Here is a 19,766-nt window from a genome sequence, read left to right on the forward strand (position 1 = left end):
TCAGAATTTTGTTAGAAAATTTTGACACATGACGTATATTATTTGTGCACTCTACTTCCGTGTAACGTAGACCGTGTTTGCACTTTGTTAGCCAATGAGCTGTCACGCGGCTGGGAGGACAACGAATGAAAAACCGTGAGGTTAGTAACTGGAAGCGGTAGTTGGTCCGACAGACTGCGCTCTAAAACACCGTCGAAACACGGTAAAAGACGTGATTTGCAAACCTTAAAGAAAGCACAGCTTTCGTGAGTAAATGAATGGTTTATCGCTTTCTCCGTAGCGTGTACATACAACAGCCGGTGCATACTTATGTTCAGTTGACAGAAGCCCGGTGGCGCAGAAGTGCTGTGCAGTGGTCTGATGGCGTGTTGACAGTCAGGGCTTGGAGGAAAATATGAAGCAGAGTCTACGGGAACGGAGCTGTTGGGTCGTTACCATTTAGACCTTAAAGTTGTTTTATGCAATTGCATTTTAACTTGGGGTGTTTGAGGATTTGTACTTCTTATTTGCTCCTTTATTCCTTTTATTTTATGTGGCCACTATTAAAAATAAGAGTTACCTGGTAGAATAAATGTTAGATGGAGTCATTGCGCCATCTTGTGGTACAACTTGGTATTGCCCTTCTTTTGTCACCTCTTGATAGCTTTAGTAAACAGGTAAGGAAGGTTTTGACGATGCAAATTGAAAATAAGTAACTTTAATGTTTTATTAATACATAACTGCACTAAAATGATTAATATAACGCAATCATACCATGGTCCTAATTTTTTTTTTTTAATCAAAGTTGCATCATCTAAATATGTCCTCCTCACTGAATTAAATATATGTAATATGATGCAGTTCCATTATAAATGCAGGGCCAGGCTGTCACAAGTTGTTCGGATTCCCTTTTAAAGATGGCTGTCTGCATATTTATAAGCATATATGCATAGTACACTTATGGAGAGGTGTAGCCACAGTTATAAAAGTGCAAAAATGTCTCTCTAAGATTGCAGAGGCAAAACAAGAGAGGCATTTTCCTGGGTGTAGAAATGGATCACTAGCACAATAGCCTCATCATATTTTCATTTTATTTGTTTTGCCATTTTTGAGTAGAGCCATGCTTTAAAGCTAGCTGTACACCTGGTGGTTTGAAAGATACTTCCCAAAATCTGACCGTATCGGCTCAGTGTCCTCTTGGTTACCGTGAATGTTGCAGAAGCAATCATGTGAATAATTGGTTGGAATAATTAATGGAGCTTGAATTGCATTAATTTACCAGAAATATAGGTATTTAAGAGTTTCACTACCAATTTGTATGAATTAGTGTAACTTACAGTCAAAACGGATCAGTAGAATTCAGTTGAAGGGACACAGTGGGCTTGGTAAGCGAGCCTGCACCTTGGAGGCCTGCATGTACAGTATATATGCATTCCCAGTGACAACACTGCTGGAGAACGTCTTGTAATATACGACTAGCAGACCCAGACTCAAAGTCATATAGTAGATTTAGTTATCAAGTAAGGACAAACACCTGGAAAAAAGAACACTTATTACAGTTCTTTGATCCTGTCACTGGCCTTTGGTTAGGCCCTGGATTAAGTTCTATGGCTTTCCTATATGGATGTAACATGAACTGCACTTGATCTAAAACAGGAACCTTAATGCTAAAACATCGAGTGTTTGAACAGCACTTGATAGCCGAGCTCTCTCTCTTGTGTCATTGTAAGTTAAATATATCTGAATTATAGGGTGGTGGTAATCTGGCAGAATAACCTTGTCAAGAAGCGTGATTTAACCTTCCGATCCCGACCCACTGCGATCCTGGCCGTTTTTTACCGACAGCCACACCCCCGGTCCCTATGATTGGTTTTCTGTTTCTCTCAGGCCATGGCGCGGGCTGTGTGGGCGGTCCTCCGGGTGCTATCCAGGGAGGGAGCCGCTGTGCTGAAATCAAACGCACCTTGTGCCGCCACAGGAGCTTTACGGAGATCCAGACCTGCGTGCGCAGCTGTTACTACCTGCGGCAGAGCGATATCCAGGTAAGATGGAAGACGTAGGGTTCTGAAACAGGCCCAAAATAGTGAGTTTAAAAGCCAGCTAACGGTTAAGCTTATTAGCCGTAAACAGGAAGTAACGCTGTTTTTTGGGCTATTGATAGCTGAGTGCCGCAGCGCGTTTGTTTGTATGCTCCGGGTAATCACAGCTACTAACAAAACTCAGGCCAAATTCTGTCTAAAACAAAGTCTTGCACTTGACATAGCTTTACATAATTGTTAAAGAACACACTGTTATGATCGTGGCTCAAATCCTCAGTATATTGTCGCCAGTACGGCATGCTTTATATGTTGTAGCAGGTGTATTTAGTAAACTTTGGTCTTAATGTAAAAGCTATAGAATCAGCGCTAGCAAGATACCAACATTTCATGTGTTTCACTGTTTCAAAGAAGGCTTCTTGATCATTTCAAGGAGTGTCTCTTGGTTTTGGATTTTCAGTGTTCTTGCTATACGATATTCCTTGAGTATGAATATTGAATCCTAAACTTGGAATAAAACGTCCACTTTCTAGAGCTTTCAGAAGCACCTCACAGCAATCCTTTTTTCATCTACTGTGAAACTACAGAAAAAATACTATGATGAAGCCTCTCAGTCAAATGAAAAGTGCCATTTAAAAGCCAACGCTGATAAATTGGTGAATCATCAACTGTTTCCTACCCTGTGCGCTGCAGTGAAGTTAGACATCTGCAGTCTGCAGCCAGAATGCCTGAAGTAACCACCGATCACCTGGATGAGAAGCAGGTGCAGCTTCTGTCCGAGATGTGCATCCTCATCGACGAGAATGACCGCAAGATCGGAGCGGACACTAAGAAAAACTGCCACCTCAACTCCAACATCGACAAAGGTGCCTGTCTGCCACATTAGGATCCACACAGATCCACACAGGCTCTGTTCTGCATCACTCATTTCTATGCATTTTGTTTGTTCTTGCCAACAGGTTTGCTGCACAGAGCTTTCAGCGTCTTCATTTTCAACAGCGAGGAGAAGCTGCTTTTACAGCAGAGGTCTGACGCCAAAATCACTTTTCCAGGTCAGTCTCACTACTTTTAAATTCTCCTGTGGTCCCCTCAGATGCTGCTATATCGAGGATAAGCAGTATTTATAGGTTTTAACAATCCTCTGTGTCTCTGTGTGTGTTTTTGTGCAGGTTGCTTCACAAACACATGCTGCAGTCATCCTCTACACACAGACAGTGAGCTGGAGGAGAAGGATGCATTGGGGGTGAGGAGAGCTGCTCAGAGGAGACTCGGAGCAGAGCTCGGTATTCCCATGGAGCAGGTGTGTATTTCAATTCTGGCTTTTACCCACACTGGAAGAGGATTACTAAGGATTGTGGCAAATCTTCGCTTGTGTGTGATCTCCTCCGCTTTCCTATTTCTCTTCAGGTGACTCCAGATGAAATGACGTACCTAACAAGAATCCATTACAAGGCCCAGTCCGATGGGGTTTGGGGAGAACATGAAATTGACTACATCCTTTTTGTGCAGAAGGTAGTGCTGTAGTATCTGTTAGACCTCAAATATATGCAGTGGATATAAATGGTGTGCACGACCCTCAAAGGTTTTCCCATGTGTAATGTGAACAGTTCAGTTGAAAAACATTCAAATCTGTTATGGGAAAAATGTCATTTTTTTGTCTTTTGCAACAGGCTGCTTGCATAAGCATGCACACCTTTAAACTAAAACTGTGTTGAAGCAACTTTTTTATTTAATTACAGCATTAACCTTTTTTAGGCAAGAATCCATCTGCATGGCACTTCTTGATTTGGCAATATTTGCCACTCTTCCTTGTAAAAGTGCTCCAGCTGTCAGATTGTGAGGTCATCTCCTGTGCAAAACTTTCACTAAAAGTTTCACTAGAAGAAAATATTTCTTATCTTGATCTGGATATATGCTTGGGGTCATTGGGGGTGAAATTCCTCTTCATCTTCAGCTTTCAAGCAGATGACTGAAGGTTTTGAGCCAAAAGCGATTGGTATTTGGTGTTCATAATTTCCTCCACCTTGACTAAAGCTCCAGTTTCTGATGATAAAAATCAACTTCAAAGCATGATACCGCCACCACCATGGCTCACCATGGGTATGGTAACATGCTTTTGAGAGACTTTAGCATTTTATTTTTTATTTTATTTATTTTTTTTTTTTTTGCAAATTGTGCCTGGGCTTGGATGTCTTGAAACCCTGCCCCATAGTCCACTCATATGACAACATACAGGATGTTGTCATATGTAGCACACAACCACTACATGCCAGAAATACCTGCACATCCTTCAGTATTGCTGGAGGTGTCTTGGCAGCCTCCCTTATTGTATGTTTTTAATTATTCATATTTTTTCCCCACAACAGATGTTTGTTTTTCAGTAGAATTGTGCAGAGGTCAAAGGTCACTTTAATGGTGGGAAGTGATTTGAAATAATTTTATTGTGGTCTTTCTTTTTTTTAACATCACAAAAACCTGGCATTTTAACGGGGATGTGTACACTTTTTATATCCACTGTACTGTAGTGATTTTTGTTTTAACCTGAAAGGCTGAATCTACTTTGTACAGCGTGCAGGTATGATGTGAGAGCTTCATTTCACCTGTGTGAATAACAAGCCTTGGCCTGAGTTTACCTCTGAGTAAATGAGTTCTGTGGATTTAAAATAATAGCTTCATTTAGGAATATGCTCCATGTACAAACGATGTAATCATTAAGCTCTTCAAACTAAATTGTGGACACTCTGCAGGACACTGATGTGAGGTGGACCTGCCTAAGGTGAAACTGCTCTAATGTGTGTGTTTGTGACTGGCATGCAAAAATTAAAATATAATTAGGTTCATGTTAGCTCAGTGAGTCACTGACCACAATCATACAACTGAATATTATCACCTTAAATTTTAAGGTGTTCCTACAGATACGGATACAATTCCGTGATGATTTAAAGTTAAGCATGCAAACTGTGACAAACTGTGATGTAATCACTGTTATTGAAGCTCACATTAAACTTGGCCAGTTTTTCCTATAATGAGGTCAGCATATGTGCAAGTAATGACTCCTGACTCTGTATGTTATAGAGAGCATCCCTAATGTGGTCTCACAGGCACACAGCTCTGGGTATGAGCACAGAGGCCTCATGTTTACAAGGTGCAGACAATATGAGAGAGCACCGGCTTAGAGGAAGCAGGAATGGAGCAAAAACATGATTACTCCTGAGCAAATTAACTTTACAGACAGCTGTATTCATTTATCTTGATGTAGCGTGTGTCTGGATTTCATTTGTCTGTGAGTCTGCCTTTTGTCTATCAGTCATGCATCAAAGACAATCCTTTCGTATGCCTCTCTACAGGACGTGGACTTGAATCCAGACCCCAATGAGATCAAAAGCCACTGTTATGTAAGCAAAGAAGAGCTGAAGGAGATGTTGGGGAAGGCCAAGCGCAAAGAACTGGAGATCACGCCCTGGTTCAGTCTCATTGCAGAAACCTTCCTCTTTACGTGGTGGGACAACCTGCAGAACCTCAAACAGTTCATGGATCACCACAAAATCCACCGCATGTAATTACAACCAGTATCAGGCTCCTCCTCCAGCATTTCAAGCTCTTTGATTTATGCAGAACTGACATAAAAATACAGTTGGCTGAGCTGCCGGAGACCTGAAAATAAACCTCCACTCAAGATGTGAGGTTTCCACTGGCTACTTTGGAGAAGGTGTAGAGCTTCTGCACTAAAACACAAAGTAAAGAATGTCTTAGTCATGTGATCTATAAGGTGATTTACGTAGGTTTGTAGCACTGAGATGCATCCATCTTCACGGTAGATCAGATGTTTGCTGTAGTGCTCACGTGTCATCTTTCAGGCAATAGTTCAGATAAGCTGGGTTCACGGCCTGAGCAGAAGGTGATGTCAGCAGGAAATGTGACACTAATTAAGAAGAGCTCCACAAAAGCAGTAACCTATTTTTATATAAAAATAAAAAGTGCCTGATTATAGGTCGTTAGCTTGAGGGGATTAGTATCTCTAAGTCACAACTGCTATCACTCTACATTGTTGACAGTGACATCAGTGAACAAGCTGTATCTTTTTACACTTTTACACAATAAAGTATTTGTGTGAAATTTGCACGAGCATTTATTTTTTAATTTTAGAGAAAAAATCAGGTTTATAAAGTCCTGAGTTGAGCTTTTTGAAACCAGACCTCAACTGAAGTGGTTAGGTCTGACTGAGAAGCCAAGCGAGTGATTATACTGTGGTGATTTGGCAATATCGTGGGAGGTATGCCCTTAAGTATACTTTGCTTTATAATTTCTTTGACTCACGGGGGGAATGTAACTCACAAAATGAACGTGTTATTCAATAAGACTTAAATCTAGAGAATGCTGATATGTGAATATTTTTTTTTAGCTGAAATCCTGTAATTGGTGAATCTTGAATCATTTACTTTGTGGACAGAAAAACACCTTCGTAGACTAGGGTCACTTTTCTTAATGTGGAACTTTGTGGAATATTTCAGTACTGAATTTTCTGCTTTTAGTTGTATTTAACAACTGAAAATATGGCAACACTGAGAAGACAAATCATTAACAGTGTGTTGTCAGATAGAGGTGCAGGTGTTGCCGTCTTAGTTCTCTTTCTATAGAAAAACTTCAAAAACCTGACTCAGTTCTTCTGACCATTTCTTGTCTGAGGTTCAGACCAGGAAGAAGGAACTTTAATATTGAACCTGAAGTATGATCCTCCCGCCCACCAGGGAATAGCTCCCAGCTGTAGGTTCACGTCCTGCTGAACTCACAGAGCAGCAAACCAGTCCAGAGACAGACTCTAATGTAGCATCACTTTCATGGGTCACTCCTGAGAACCATAACGATTGTGGCCTCTCTAAACATCAGTAACTAAGAAAACGCATCAGTAGGTACCCTAGTAATTAATTACTTAATTATTTAGGGTATTATTGTTATTGTGCTTTAGACTCTACAGATTACACAGACGTCTCTCCCTATGGACAGTTTAAAGGGCCAGCTTATCCAAATGACCAAAGCTCTATATACCACATGCTGTTGGGCTTCAAATGTATGCATTAGTCCTCTCCACAGTCCAGTGTATGTATGTATGCCATTGTTGTACTGCTCAAGTTCACGCAATTTTTGGAGAGTATTTGACAGTTTTTGTTCCAGACTGTGATACAACAGTAACATTTCAATGGAAGCAAGTAGAGTAATCTACAAACCCATCAGGGTAGGTGAGTTTTTGTTTTTACTGCATTTTAACAGTTTAAAGTATTTGATGTAGTTTTCAAAGCTGACTGAGAATCAGGTTAAGTAACAATGAGTAACTTCTTATTTCCTTGACAGATGTTGTTCATTTACGACACAGCTGTGAAAATCTGTTGGTATCTTCCCGACTAGAAAACTCCCAAGACTTGTAATAATTTGGAGATGTTTTTCATTATGTTCACATAATATCTGCACTGTAGATGTGTTTTCTGTTCCAGGTGTGGGCAGTGAATGTCATTAATAAAATGAGGGACATAGAGTTTCAAGTCCGGATGCTCCTTAGATTTCCAGTGACCATACCTCCTATAATTTTAGTGAATCACATCTTACATACAATTATTAACAGTCCAGCTACAGTGTTTCAATATTTCTGTGATTCTTTAAATAGGTTTAAAAGATCATTCTTATAACTTTATTCTACAGAGCACCTAAACTCCTCAGCATGGAGAGAAATTACATTCAAATTCTTAAAGAGAAGCAGCAGGTAAAGCATAGCTTTAAAAAGCTCACTGCACAGGAAGGTGACAGAGGTATTTCCCCACATCCTGCAGGGCCTCTGGGAGCTTCCTCCTCACCCCCTCTTGAGCATGGCCACCCAGAGTCTGAGCATACTCTCCACCAGTGTCCCAAAGGCTATATAGACACTCATTATAAACTCTGAAACAGGTGGGGAAAAAAGCATGAAACTTGAACTGGAACTGAAGAAAAATGGTAAAAGATATTGAGAAGATAAATACAAGCTGAATAGCTCTATGTCTTGGCTTGAATGATTTTTCTAAGTTGAACTGCGTTTTGTTTTGTTTTTTTAACAAAGGAACATTTGCATAAGACATGACAAGAAAGACAGGACTGTAAAGCTGTAAAGTACAGAATAGATGGGGGATAGACAGCTGGGTACTGGGGTGTAATCAATGGAAAATTGATAGTAATAAACTTAATCCTGATATACATGTTCAGCTGCAAAGAAACAGAAACATGGACAAATCTGCACATCTACATTTATATGTATATACATGAATACATTCACAAATATACATACATATGTGCACACGCACACACCCATGCATTTATAAACATATTTCTTCAGTATAAACATGTATACTGTACCCAATTCCTTCACCCCCTGGTGGCCATTAGAAAGAATGCATTTTCAGGGCACTTCCACACTGGCTTTACTTTGCAAAGTTGAAAGCCTCATCTGTCTTTTAAATACTGTATATGACTGGATCCACAAATCCTTACACTTTATAAGACCAGCAGAGTGGATCAACATCCTAAACTAAGCTGTGGAATTAACATAACACTAACATTGGTAGCAACAGAAATGCCTTCAACTTTACTGTTTGCATGAGAAATAAACAGTTTCTCATTCTTTGCAAGGGTTAAATGATGTTCTGATTCAATTTGTTTGAATAAAATAGGCTTTATTTGCATGCTTAATGCACGATGAAGGCACAGTTCCCACTTCTTTTAGACCACAAAGCAGATGAAACGTGATACATTTCTTTCATTGTAAAACCAAATAAAAACAAACAAACAAAAAAAAAACCATACATGTACATGACTAGGACCTGACCCATTTATCACCCGAACAATGTTTGCCATTTGCCAATCCCTCCATATCAGGTAAAGAAGTTACAGTAGATATGCCCTTGAAACATGCAGCTTCCCTGTTGGCAGCACATATGTTTGGAATGAAACAAAGCAAGCAAAGGCCAGCAGAGTAAACAAGGTAAGAGAAGAAAAAACAGTCTGCCTATATATCAAAGTATCAGATTATTAAACTCACCAAATATCGTCATCGATCTTAAAAACTACTGTATCAATCAGACTCTATATATGACTGAAAAGATCGGTCCTGAGTTTGGCTTCTACTGTGCCAGCATGATTAATACTGATTTATGTTCCTCTTAGTTGTTGGTCCAGTTGAGGAAATGATCCCGTGGTACCTTTGCTAATCTTCATCCAAGAGATAAAGTATCCTAAATGTAGCTGACACAAAACTAGAAATTGGCATTATACATTCCAGTTATCACAACATCATTTCAGAATAATACATTTTGGCATTTCATTCTAACTAAACAGATTAATATAATGTTTTGTTATATATGTGCAATAATGCCACAGCTTTTAGAAGAAGCTCCACGTGCCAAAAACAACAAGAATAAACATGTGGTATGATGCTATCAAAAGATAATCTTTATTATTCTACATTTTACCTCCATCCATCCATTTTTTTCTGCTTATCTGGGGCCGGGTCGTGGGGGCAGCAGCCTAAGCAGAGAAGCCCAGAACTCCCCATTCTACATTTTACCTAATTATAATAATTTGGTTCTGGAGCCAACACATTTAAAAAAAAATAAAAATCTATCACACTGCTTTGCAGTGTTTTATCTTGTAAATCTGAATATCCTGTTATTCAGTAAATATTACATTAACACTAAAGCCTTAAATCTTAGTGTTGGTTATCTTGCAGTTGCTTTAGAATTCACTGTCATAAGCACCAAGCCTGTTTTAGCATCTAAAAGCAATAACAGATTATTCAACCTAGGAGAGTGATTGTGTAGGGTGTGTGTTTTCTTTAATCTCAGTGTGGTGATTCCATAATGTGATGAAGCTGTGAGGTGATCTATAGCTGTTGGAGATGAGGTGAGTCTGCTACACAGTGCCTGCAGGGTTGGCTGCAGGGTGGGAGTTGGGTGGACTCAGTTTCATGGTATTAAAAAAATCCACCAGCTGACCCGGTACTTCAGCCAGCACGGTCTTTGCCAGCGCTTCCTTCGGGGCCTGAAGAGCAAAAAGAGTTAAGTCAAAAACAGTGAAGAGGAAAATAATTCTACATGTTTTTAATTGATTCCTTGCGCGATTATTGAACACAGCAAGAAGAGAGTCATGGAGATAAAGAGAGCTTAAAGGAAAATTCCACATATTTTAATAAACATTGCATTTCAGATGTTATCTTGACACTTTCTGAGGCTGTAATTCTGTCAAACTCCAGCAGAGATGATTATATTTTTGAGGCCGGTGGTCAGCTAACATTAACCAAAACCTGTTAAAACACTCCTGGACCGATCAAAGATGTGTTCAACTGCTTATCACTTTAACAACAAAGTGCCGCTTTAACAGCGTTATGTAAATAGAGGAATTTTCCTTTAATATAAGTCAGAGTGCCACCAGTGCCTTTAACCAGAGCCATGGATCCTCAGTCAGACAGTACAACAGACTTTGTTGTACCAGATTGATGATGAATCGCATGCAGTGATTCATTGCTGCAGTTTTTCATGCAGGTGAAGGAGAAGTTAGATGAAAGCAGGGTTTATGACTTAAGATTTCTGAGGTACCCCTATGAAGGACTAGGATCTTGGGGAGGCTTCAGTTTCAATGAACTGAAGAAGGAGGTCACTTGCTGAGGTAACTCGGCCAATACGCTTTGGGCAAGAGCCTGGCTGGGCGCCTGAAAAGAAATGGATAAAACAAAGCAAACAGATAAGCTAAAGCTGTTTTCACACATGCACTGTAGCTCTGCATGTTTCCAGACATTACACAGTGAGCTGGTTGTGGTAATGCATGTGTCAGTCTCAGTCAGACTGGACATTAAACAGCCGTCAGCCTCCCGGCTCTCTTTTAATGCACTCATGTGGGAAGAGCCCATGCAACCACCTCTCCTACACCAAACAGCATATTTCACTGGCATGAAATGTAAGGTTCCAGTGAGGCAGCCAGTAGTGTGGACTACACAAAGCAGAGATGGGCCCAGCCAGGAGAGATGGTCCCAACTTGGGACTTACATGGTGTAAGTGTGGGTTTGCCCCGCCTACACAACCCCACAGTTCACCCACACTTTCCCACTGTGGGCCCACATGGGCATTGCTCTTGGGATGTGGAAAATGTGAGAAGGGACATTCTCTGGTTGTCCTAACAGGTTTCCCGCAACATCGTCCAGAGTTCATGTGTGAAAACAGCTTAGATGATTTTTAGGCTGAGGCGCAGGCAATCCCTCACTTTAGACATATATATGATTAACTGGTATTGGCTCGAGAAGCACTCTGCTCCGTTTAGTTTGTAATTTTAATGTCTGCTCCGTTTAGTTTGTAATTTTAATGTCAGCTTAGAAAAAAAGTACATGCAATGTGGACAGAAAATCAGGGGGGACACCCAAAGCTAACACCATCCAGAAACCTGGTACATATTGATATATAATAAAAGCAACAGAAACTTTTTATGTTTTTACTTCACTTACATTTTGAAACTGCCTGAATGGTACAAACTGGACAATGTCTCTCATGGCAGCCTCGCCAGTGAGAGAGCGCAGACGACCATCGTCTCCATCCAGGAACTCCATGGCACTGAAGTCCGCCCCTCCGACCCCGACGATGATGATAGACATGGGCAGGCGAGAGGCGTTGACGATAGCGTTGCGCGTCTCGTCCATGTCCGTGATCACACCATCAGTGATGATCAGCAGAACAAAATATTGCTACAAGAAGACAAAAATAACAAAAACACAATTATTACAGCAATGTGTAAGCAAGAAGCTTTTGAATCCTCATCAAAACTCTGATATTTGCTCAGTTTTACTGCTTAGTGCCCCCTCAGGCATCGGAAAGCACTATCCCCTGTTATCCTGTAGCTTTGAAGCAGATGATCCAATGTGAAGATTATACAACCATTATACTGACAGGACTGCCCAAACCAAATGTTTACTGAGAGAATAAATGAGGTATTGAATTCATAACCCACTTCCAAGAAGCATTTTTTTTTCTTATTAACAGGACAGCGTTTGTGGCCATGATGTAAGATTAATTATTTTCCCAAATACTGTACCCAATAATGGCTTACAAATTCCAAGAGATATTGCAAACACCTGCAGTTTTTGTTTTTTTATTTTTGGATTTGGAATGTTTAAAAAAAACAAAACAAAAAAAAACAACATGTAGACTCGAGGCATTTTTGAGTTTGCCTGCATGGTTTTCAAGTTGAGTGCTAAGACTTTAACACACTATGATCTTACTAGAACCGATGACTAAACATATGAATTTGTAGACTGCACTACTCAATGACATTACTAATATCTCTTACTCTTCAGTGCAGGCCCATTTCCCATGTGGGATATTGTAAGTAAGTGGGATACCTGTATAGTAAAAGGTAACCTACTAGGCTCAAATCCTTCATTCTAACTAAACAGTTATTCTTGGACTTTGCCAGAGTAGCTTTGCATTATTCACAGCATAGAAGAACCCTTATTTATCTTATACCAGCCCTTGGTGCATTCCCTCAGTTCATCCACTGGGTGGGGTTGTATGTTAAGCATCCATCCATCTCTTATTTTGTCCATTGTAGATGGTCCGCATGTTAAAGCATTAAATTAAATTTCAAATATGAAACTGACAGCCCTTGCCTACAGTGAGTGAGCTGAAGAGATGAAATACTCACAGCTGCAGTGGTCTGCTGGAGGGCTTGCTTTGCAAAGCAGGCCACGTGGTTGATAATCGGGGAGAAATTGGTGGGACCGTACAGTTTGACTTGCGGCAGGCAGCTTCTGTAGGCTTCAACCACACCTTCAACACCTACACACCAATACAGACACCAGAGATCAAACACACTGCAAACTGAGAACTACAGTGTACTAGGGTGCATGTGTATAGTAAGTAATAAAACATCAGCTCCAGTGCATTTATCTGTAAACACACCTGCACAAAATGGATTTGATGGGTTGAAATTGAGCGGAAACTCATGGGAAACCTGTAACACAATAGAATTTAACAGAGACAAATCAGCAAATTAGAGCAAACATCACAGGTTCACAGTGTGATCTGACAATGTCAAAGCACAACCTACAGTGTGGTAACAAACAAAAAACTGTCTTATGTGGTGTGAAAATTTCTTGTTTTACATAAACAGAAACTTTACCTGCCACGTGGGTGGAATCTGGGCTCCAAAGCCAAATGCAGGAAACATCTTATCGCTACACATGAAAGATAAACCAAAAGCTTATTTGAATTATGAGCCATAGATTGCACTGCCAATAAGTTGATACAGTTATCAGCCAAGTTAAATGAGTCTCTATCATACAACTCTACTTAAGTAGCTTTAAATATCTCATAGTTCACACTAATAATACCAGGTATGTGAAATATATTCCTACCTGTCATAGTCCTGGATGACATTACCCACTGACCAGATTGCAGTGAGGTACTCGTTAACACCCTGAGGACTAATGTAATGCAGAGACTGGGGTGACCGGGGATCCCCGTTGGAACCTGTGAAGTCAACGGCCACCTATTGGCAAACATGCAGGTGAAGCTATAGAAAACCTTACTGCAAAGATGAATGAATAAAAACGGGAAAGAAACAGAGAAGACGAGACTCACGGTGAAGTTAATCTGACAGCCTCCCATAATATAATCCAAGAAGGTATACTCCTTCACCACCTAGAACAAATATATTGGTCATCAAGTCCATTAAAAAAAAAAATAATAAAATTACAAGGTAAGAACATTCCAAAAAAACAGTACCACACCTGGCAAAGCTTTACGCTCACAACACCAGAGTTCTTGTAGCCTTTCTTCTTCTGTTTCTTTTTACTGTTGATACATTCAAACTCTGCCTGCAAGAATAAAACCACAGTAAAGGCCACAATCTGTTTCAACTTCAGAGACCAAAGTGCAGTTTTAGCCATCAACTCAAACACAGTGTAGAAATGTTTGAGCTGCCCGCATATTGCAGTGCTCTCATACCGGAGAAGTGTGTGAGGCTTCTTGGAGGCGTTTCATTGTCGTCTCAAAGACTCCAATAAGATCATGTGATCCGTCATTGTCGTAGTCGTAACACTCAACCTATAAACGGGCAAAAACATTTGGTCATAATAGAGTTAAACTGGAAGGGAAAATCTTCCATTAAGGGTCAGTTCACCCACAGTAGAAGTAATAAATAACCAGACTTTGCTAAGAATGCTTTCTCTATGGAAATGGGATTATTCTCAGTAACTAGGAGGCCTCCAAATAAAAACTAAAACTATCTGCAGTGCTGGATGCCATTAGAGACAAATGAGAAAAGGTTTGGTGAAGTTCCTCTCTGCAGAAAAACAAAACAGAAGAAACAAACAACATGCAAAGGTAACATTCAAATGAAAACGCTGTACTCCACGTGTTCTTGAAGAGAGGTGGACAGCAAAATGACTGGACTTCTATGTGTTGCTTTTTACAAGAGGTAAACTTGATCAAAAATGAGCTTGCAGAGACACCGCCTCGCTGCCAATCTGCTCCTTTCACGCACACATCACACAGGAAACGATGGAGAGATGTAAAAATACAAATACTTTGATTCACAAATAACTCACTTGTCCTCTATGGTGGGAAAGTGCTTCCTTCCTGACATGTTTGCTTCAGAGGTTAAAAAAAAATATCATCAAGCTAATTTGTAACACGCTAATTACTTTGTATGTTTTGAAGAACCACTTATTCCAACAGCTCTAAAGTAAAACAGTGAACTTGAACTCAACAAGAAAAATAAGAGTGATTGTAGGTGCCCAGTGGAAGATTGAAATCATTTTACATATTTATCTTCAGTGCTTACTTTTATTGGCTTCTCCATGTCTCCTCCACAGAGAGACTGCAGAGGGATTCGAAACGGCCTCCATGTTGGATTCAAGTTGTTCTTCACCACCTGAGAAAAACAGTTCATCACAATCAGATACTGCAGAATACTACAAGTCCAGTCAGTCTGGTTTATTCAACATATCACTGGAGAAAATGTCAAATATGCTCCTTTTATCTCATCTGTGGTTTGTTGATGCTGTGTCACCAACTGGTAGGCTGACACCCTAATAACGACGCACAAACTACAGCTACAGTTTGTTATCCAACAAAGGAAATTTTAATATCAGAGATACAGTGAGTTCTTGATCAGGTGCTGGGGAGCACCACATGGAGGAGGAAAAAAAATTCTCCCTTTCTGGAGCTTATTTGGTCTCAAACAAGAGCCCAGTCCTTCCTAGAAAAATCTATAAATACACCCTCACATTTAAATCAAAACCGGTTTTCAGCATTTGAGAAACAAAGCACAGGCTTAAGCAAATGCCGTGACTCACTGAACAACAACAATACAGAGTCTGGAGCCTGACTCCAAAACAGAGTCAACCCCCTTCTCAAAATGCCAAACTTGAAAATTTAAATTAAAAGGTTTACTGGTACAAAAAAAAAAAAAATGTTTGTATCAGGCTCTCTAGCTTTTATAATCACTCACCTGTTTTGGTTTGGTTAAGGCTTAAAGTTAGGGTGTGGCCTCTTTGACAGGTAGATAAGGACAGACAGCCTAAAGCCATCTGCTACGCCTCACCTCCACTAAATCCAGTCACTAAACTGGAGTGTTCTGCTGTTAGTGCCTTATGGAACATTGTAATTGTATTATCAGATAAATAATACATCCTGTTGTGAGGTCCACACTGTCAAGAGAGAAGTGTATGTAATTCACCAGTAATTAGCAGCTATGTGCGTCTGTGCAGCTTGCTAACTAAGCTAGTATTAGCTAATAATTTCACCCTCTTGCTTAAGTATAGTCACTTCTGGCTCCAAAAAACAACCTCAGGCTTCAAAACACAGAGTCCTGAATCAAAGGATCCATCTTCTATATACAGTTTATATTTTAAAGCACAAGATTAAGACGGATGAAATGACAACAAATCACTTAGCTGATTTATGAATCCCAACCACAGACTTCTTTAATTTAATTGCATCCACAAATCAGATGAAAAAGAAATAAACAGCTCTCTATGGCCAAACACTTTTTTTCGTGAGTGGTTTGCTAAAAGCATGTTTCATCTCTCATCTCTGCCTAAATGCCATTATAGGCAGAAAATAATGGCATTTACTCTAACACTATGACTCTGACATTGGACAACAATTAGAGCCTGGCTCCACGTGGCATATTATGCAAAAGCTGTGTTTAACAGTTACACCATCAGAAGTTCCTCTTTTCACCCTGAATATTGAGGGTGAAGAGAAAAATCACTGTTCCTCTATCAGAGAAAAGTTAGAGATGAGGAGAAAATTATTTGTCCACTTTGGTCTTCTGCAGATAGTTCTTCGCCATGAGAGCCATAATTGATGGGTCACTGCTTTTACTTCCCACATCCTTCCTTCTTCATGATTTCAGACACACTGAAGCATCTTCCAGCATAATATTCCCACCACCGTGTTTCACTGTGGAGATGATAATCTTTGGGTTTTACGCCTCTCCATTCTTTCTCCAATCATAATGATAATGAATTGATACTTCTCGCTCTTGACACTCGGAAATGCTGTGATAACTTTGTACATCCATCTCCTCCTCTATGAGCATCAACAATTCTTTTCTCAAGTCTAAACTGATTGCTTTCATTTTCGGCATGACGCTTTCTCCAGTCACAGCTCAAACTTCTCCTGATGTTTTTATACTATGTGTAAATTTAAAGATCGTCTTCCCCTCTTCATTTTACAAGCTCTGATCATTAATTAGTTAAATCACATCATTGCACAGCACTGGTCTGTGCTACAGCTCAATAAAAAGGTCAGTTTATCAGGGTGCTAGTAGTATTGACCCTGGTCATATTTCTGGAGTAATTCTGTTATTGTTTGCAAATAGAAATAATTTGAAAACTAATATATTTAGAAGTGGACTGTTAAAAAAAAGCACTTGGTAGAATTTTGATCATTTTGTCCTCATCTGTGTGTCTAGTTACAACTTTTAGTTGTGTTATTTGGTTGCTTTTAGATAAGCAGGAGCAGTATAAAAGCTTTGTTTACCTCTGTTCTGTGAGCCAGCTGCCAGCCCGTTTCTGTCTGCTTGTAGAACTCCAGGTAGGGGTCAGACTTTCCAAACAAATCCTGTGTATGAAAATGAATAAAGGGAATGAGATCAATAACAAAAGTACCTAAAAATGAAAGAACAAATTTAAAGTTTGAAGCTGTATCAGCCATACCTTGTTGTCTAGTTTTCTTGCTGCCACTTCAAAATTCACCACCCTATTGTCTTTTATTTCCTCTGCATTGATCTACAACACAATTAAAGATAAACGACTGAGCCAAAAGTAAAACAACACCATCCAACTGTTTATCTGCAGCTTTCTGCATCACTCACTGTGATGGTCCCTTTCCCTGCTGGCGATTTGTTCTTCAACACAAGTGGTCTGGTCAGTTTCTTACTAGATACAACCTAAAAGAAAGCAAAAAAAAAAAGAAAAAGCACTTTGACAAAGACAATTAGCCACAGCAAAAGAATTTGAATGAATAGGCTCAGAATGAAGACCAGAGAATAAATGAGTACTGCACAGCAGGTTGCAGACCATAAAGCAAATGACAAATCAGGCATAATGAACACATGAGATCACATTACACTGATAAGAGTCAAACCAGCAACTGCTTATCAGGGATGTTAATGCTTCATCTGCAACATGGTAACACTGTAGTGTCTTCTTACAGCAAAGTCCTACCAGTTTTGCACCTGCAAAATCTTGTTTACTTCATTTAACAGAAGTGAATTCTGAAATGCTGAATGCTGAAAACCTTCAGCCTTACAGAAAGAGGAAAAGAGAAGGAAACCTTACTTGGCCCAGGGTGCATTCTAGTTCACCCAGGAAGTCATCGTCAGTCAGGTCAATTGTCTTGTTGTCAATGTCATAAACCCCAAACTTCAGCTTTTGCACTATTTCAAAGTAGTAGTCAACGACAAACTTCTTGGCAAACTTTGGGCTGAGACAATTCTGGACTTTCTCTGTGCGACCCACCTGTTTGAAAAGATTGCATCAGTTAGTTAGAGAAAAATTAGTACTGTGAACTTTTAACAAAGCAGTAGTTTGTATTGAGACACACGCAGTGAGGAAACAGGAAATGGAAACTATCCCCTCAGGGGGCTTTTAACACTGTTAACAATTAACACTGCACTGTAGCTTTTCTCCTACTAGAGTGATATAACTGATTGCACCTAGAGGACATGCAGGCTTTCTGATATCCTCTCTTATCAACTTTCCAGTGTGGGGAGAGACTCTTAGGAATCCATCTGTTCCTTTCAAAGTACGTTAGTATGGAATACAGGTTCATGATGGTGGGTTTGACACTCAAATCATTTAGACCTGCTAAACAGACTGACCTCATACCACTGAGAATCAGAGCTGTTCATTAACAGGACACACAGGGGGTCTGACTTTGAGCCGACGTCTTTGTCCAAGAGGTTCTCACAGGACACAGTCAGCTCCACCTTGGTTACACACTGGGCAGCCATGTCTGACTGTTAATAAGCTGGGAAGACAACAACATAGAGGTGTTAAAACAAAAAAATCACATTGCACTACATAGTACTATAAGCCCTGATTTAACTGTAAGTGTCTGTGGTAATGTTTAGTGAAGATCGTCCTGAAATACTGACATTTTTGCGCTTGTTTACGTAGGTATACATTTGTGACGCTACAGTTAGCCCTCCCAACCTCACTCTAAATGAAACCATTCGTGCTACTATGCAGTGATATTGTTCTAACACACAGACGGTTTTGTTTTGGTTTTTGTTTTCGGGGGATTTTTTTGCATCGACATTACGTTTAACTGTCCTATCTATTAGCGGTCTAATAGGTAGGAGCTAATGTTACAGTATCCCGTTATGATTAACGTAGCCACTGAATTCACTTATGTACAACGTATGATGCTTCTCTGCTGAACAGTGCCTTGGAAAATGTGCCACAACCATTAATGCCGTGCAGTGGCTGTGGAGCAGAAAAGCTAAAGAGCACTTTAAAAATAAGACTGCTAGTAGGCTCACAGGGCTAATAAAAGCTAACAACTGACAACTACCTAGGTTAGCTGGTATACCGCGTCAACTTCCGCATAAGTACGGGCTAGTTTAAATTTAGGCTTACCTTTCAAAGTGTTAGACTCACGGGAAGAAAATATTGAATAATATAACCGACACTGGTAACACTCCCTTGGCACAGTGCTCCCTGTAAGTAAAAGTAGTTCCAGTCCTACTGCTTCGCTCTATGACGAAACCACGCCCACTAGTTTCAAAGGAACAGAGGTGTCATCAGGAATTTTTGAACGCCATAGAATAGTGTGTGTGGTGGGGGTGAGGGGGGGCAAGAGGGGAGAGGAATATATGATCAATCTGAAATCAAACCACTGTGAACTGGTCAAAATCCCCCATATGTAAATGGAGTCAACAAAATATCCACAAAAACACTTTAAAACTATTTATTGCATCATTACCTCTTCTAAGGAAACAAAGACAATTTTTAGGTATAAATGAGACCAAAAAGTTTCCCAAAAGTAAATATGGAAATATATAAATATAGAACACAAGTACAGAAAAATAATTTCAATTACTGCACAAGACTGATTTCAGCCATCACTTTTAGGAGAGTTTAAGGTGACGATTGTTGTCCTGGTCAGTAAAACGCCTCACAAAGACATCCAAATCTACTGCTTTGGCACGCTGCTTCTCTATACTAAGGCTAGC

The 19,766-nt window shown here is 39.9% G+C and overlaps 3 protein-coding genes across 7 annotated transcripts in view; 1 reads left to right on the top strand and 2 right to left on the bottom strand.

Moving 5' to 3' along the window:
• Window positions 1-659, bottom strand: part of LOC116311291 (WD repeat-containing protein 37-like) — a 24,524-nt gene extending 23,865 nt beyond the window's left edge. Inside the window, exon 1 of one of the 2 annotated variants that reach the window (XM_031728359.2) lies at window positions 308-659. The gene's annotated coding sequence lies outside the window, so the exon portion shown is untranslated. Of the gene's footprint in view, window positions 1-224 lie in introns of both variants that reach the window. The other variant, XM_031728361.2, reaches the window with a different exon arrangement.
• idi1 (isopentenyl-diphosphate delta isomerase 1) lies at window positions 80-7,546 on the top strand. 3 transcript variants are annotated; one of them, XM_031728363.2, is made up of 7 exons: window positions 80-140; window positions 1,867-2,021; window positions 2,709-2,881; window positions 2,975-3,067; window positions 3,185-3,315; window positions 3,423-3,527; window positions 5,363-7,546. In XM_031728363.2, the coding sequence occupies exons 1-7, from the start codon at window positions 126-128 to the stop codon at window positions 5,573-5,575; spliced, it is 885 nt and encodes a 294-aa protein (XP_031584223.1). In that variant the 5' UTR covers window positions 80-125; the 3' UTR covers window positions 5,576-7,546. The 3 variants fall into 3 exon arrangements, with proteins under 3 accessions (XP_031584223.1, XP_031584224.1, XP_039473166.1); XM_031728364.2 differs by having other exon boundaries at window positions 130-202; XM_039617232.1 differs by lacking the exon at window positions 80-140 and adding an exon at window positions 145-245.
• A 1,143-nt stretch (window positions 7,547-8,689) lies between these two features.
• On the bottom strand, window positions 8,690-19,301 carry LOC116311295 (copine-3-like). Of its 2 annotated transcripts, XM_031728366.2 has the most exons (17): window positions 19,171-19,301; window positions 18,411-18,559; window positions 17,869-18,048; window positions 17,403-17,477; window positions 17,245-17,316; window positions 17,069-17,149; window positions 14,862-14,951; window positions 14,024-14,122; window positions 13,807-13,893; window positions 13,658-13,717; window positions 13,432-13,565; window positions 13,197-13,251; window positions 12,977-13,028; window positions 12,720-12,853; window positions 11,527-11,763; window positions 10,628-10,740; window positions 9,936-10,073 (listed from the first exon to the last, which is right to left on the bottom strand). In XM_031728366.2, exons 2-16 carry the CDS (start codon window positions 18,540-18,542, stop codon window positions 10,630-10,632), a joined length of 1,599 nt encoding a protein of 532 aa, XP_031584226.1. In that variant the 5' UTR covers window positions 18,543-18,559; window positions 19,171-19,301; the 3' UTR covers window positions 9,936-10,073; window positions 10,628-10,629. The 2 variants fall into 2 exon arrangements, with proteins under 2 accessions (XP_031584225.1, XP_031584226.1); XM_031728365.2 differs by lacking the exon at window positions 10,628-10,740 and having other exon boundaries at window positions 8,690-10,073.
• Window positions 19,302-19,766: the final 465 nt, after the last annotated feature.

The sequence above is a fragment of the Oreochromis aureus genome, linkage group 9 (assembly GCF_013358895.1).
Source record: "Oreochromis aureus strain Israel breed Guangdong linkage group 9, ZZ_aureus, whole genome shotgun sequence".
NCBI lineage: Eukaryota > Metazoa > Chordata > Actinopteri > Cichliformes > Cichlidae > Oreochromis > Oreochromis aureus.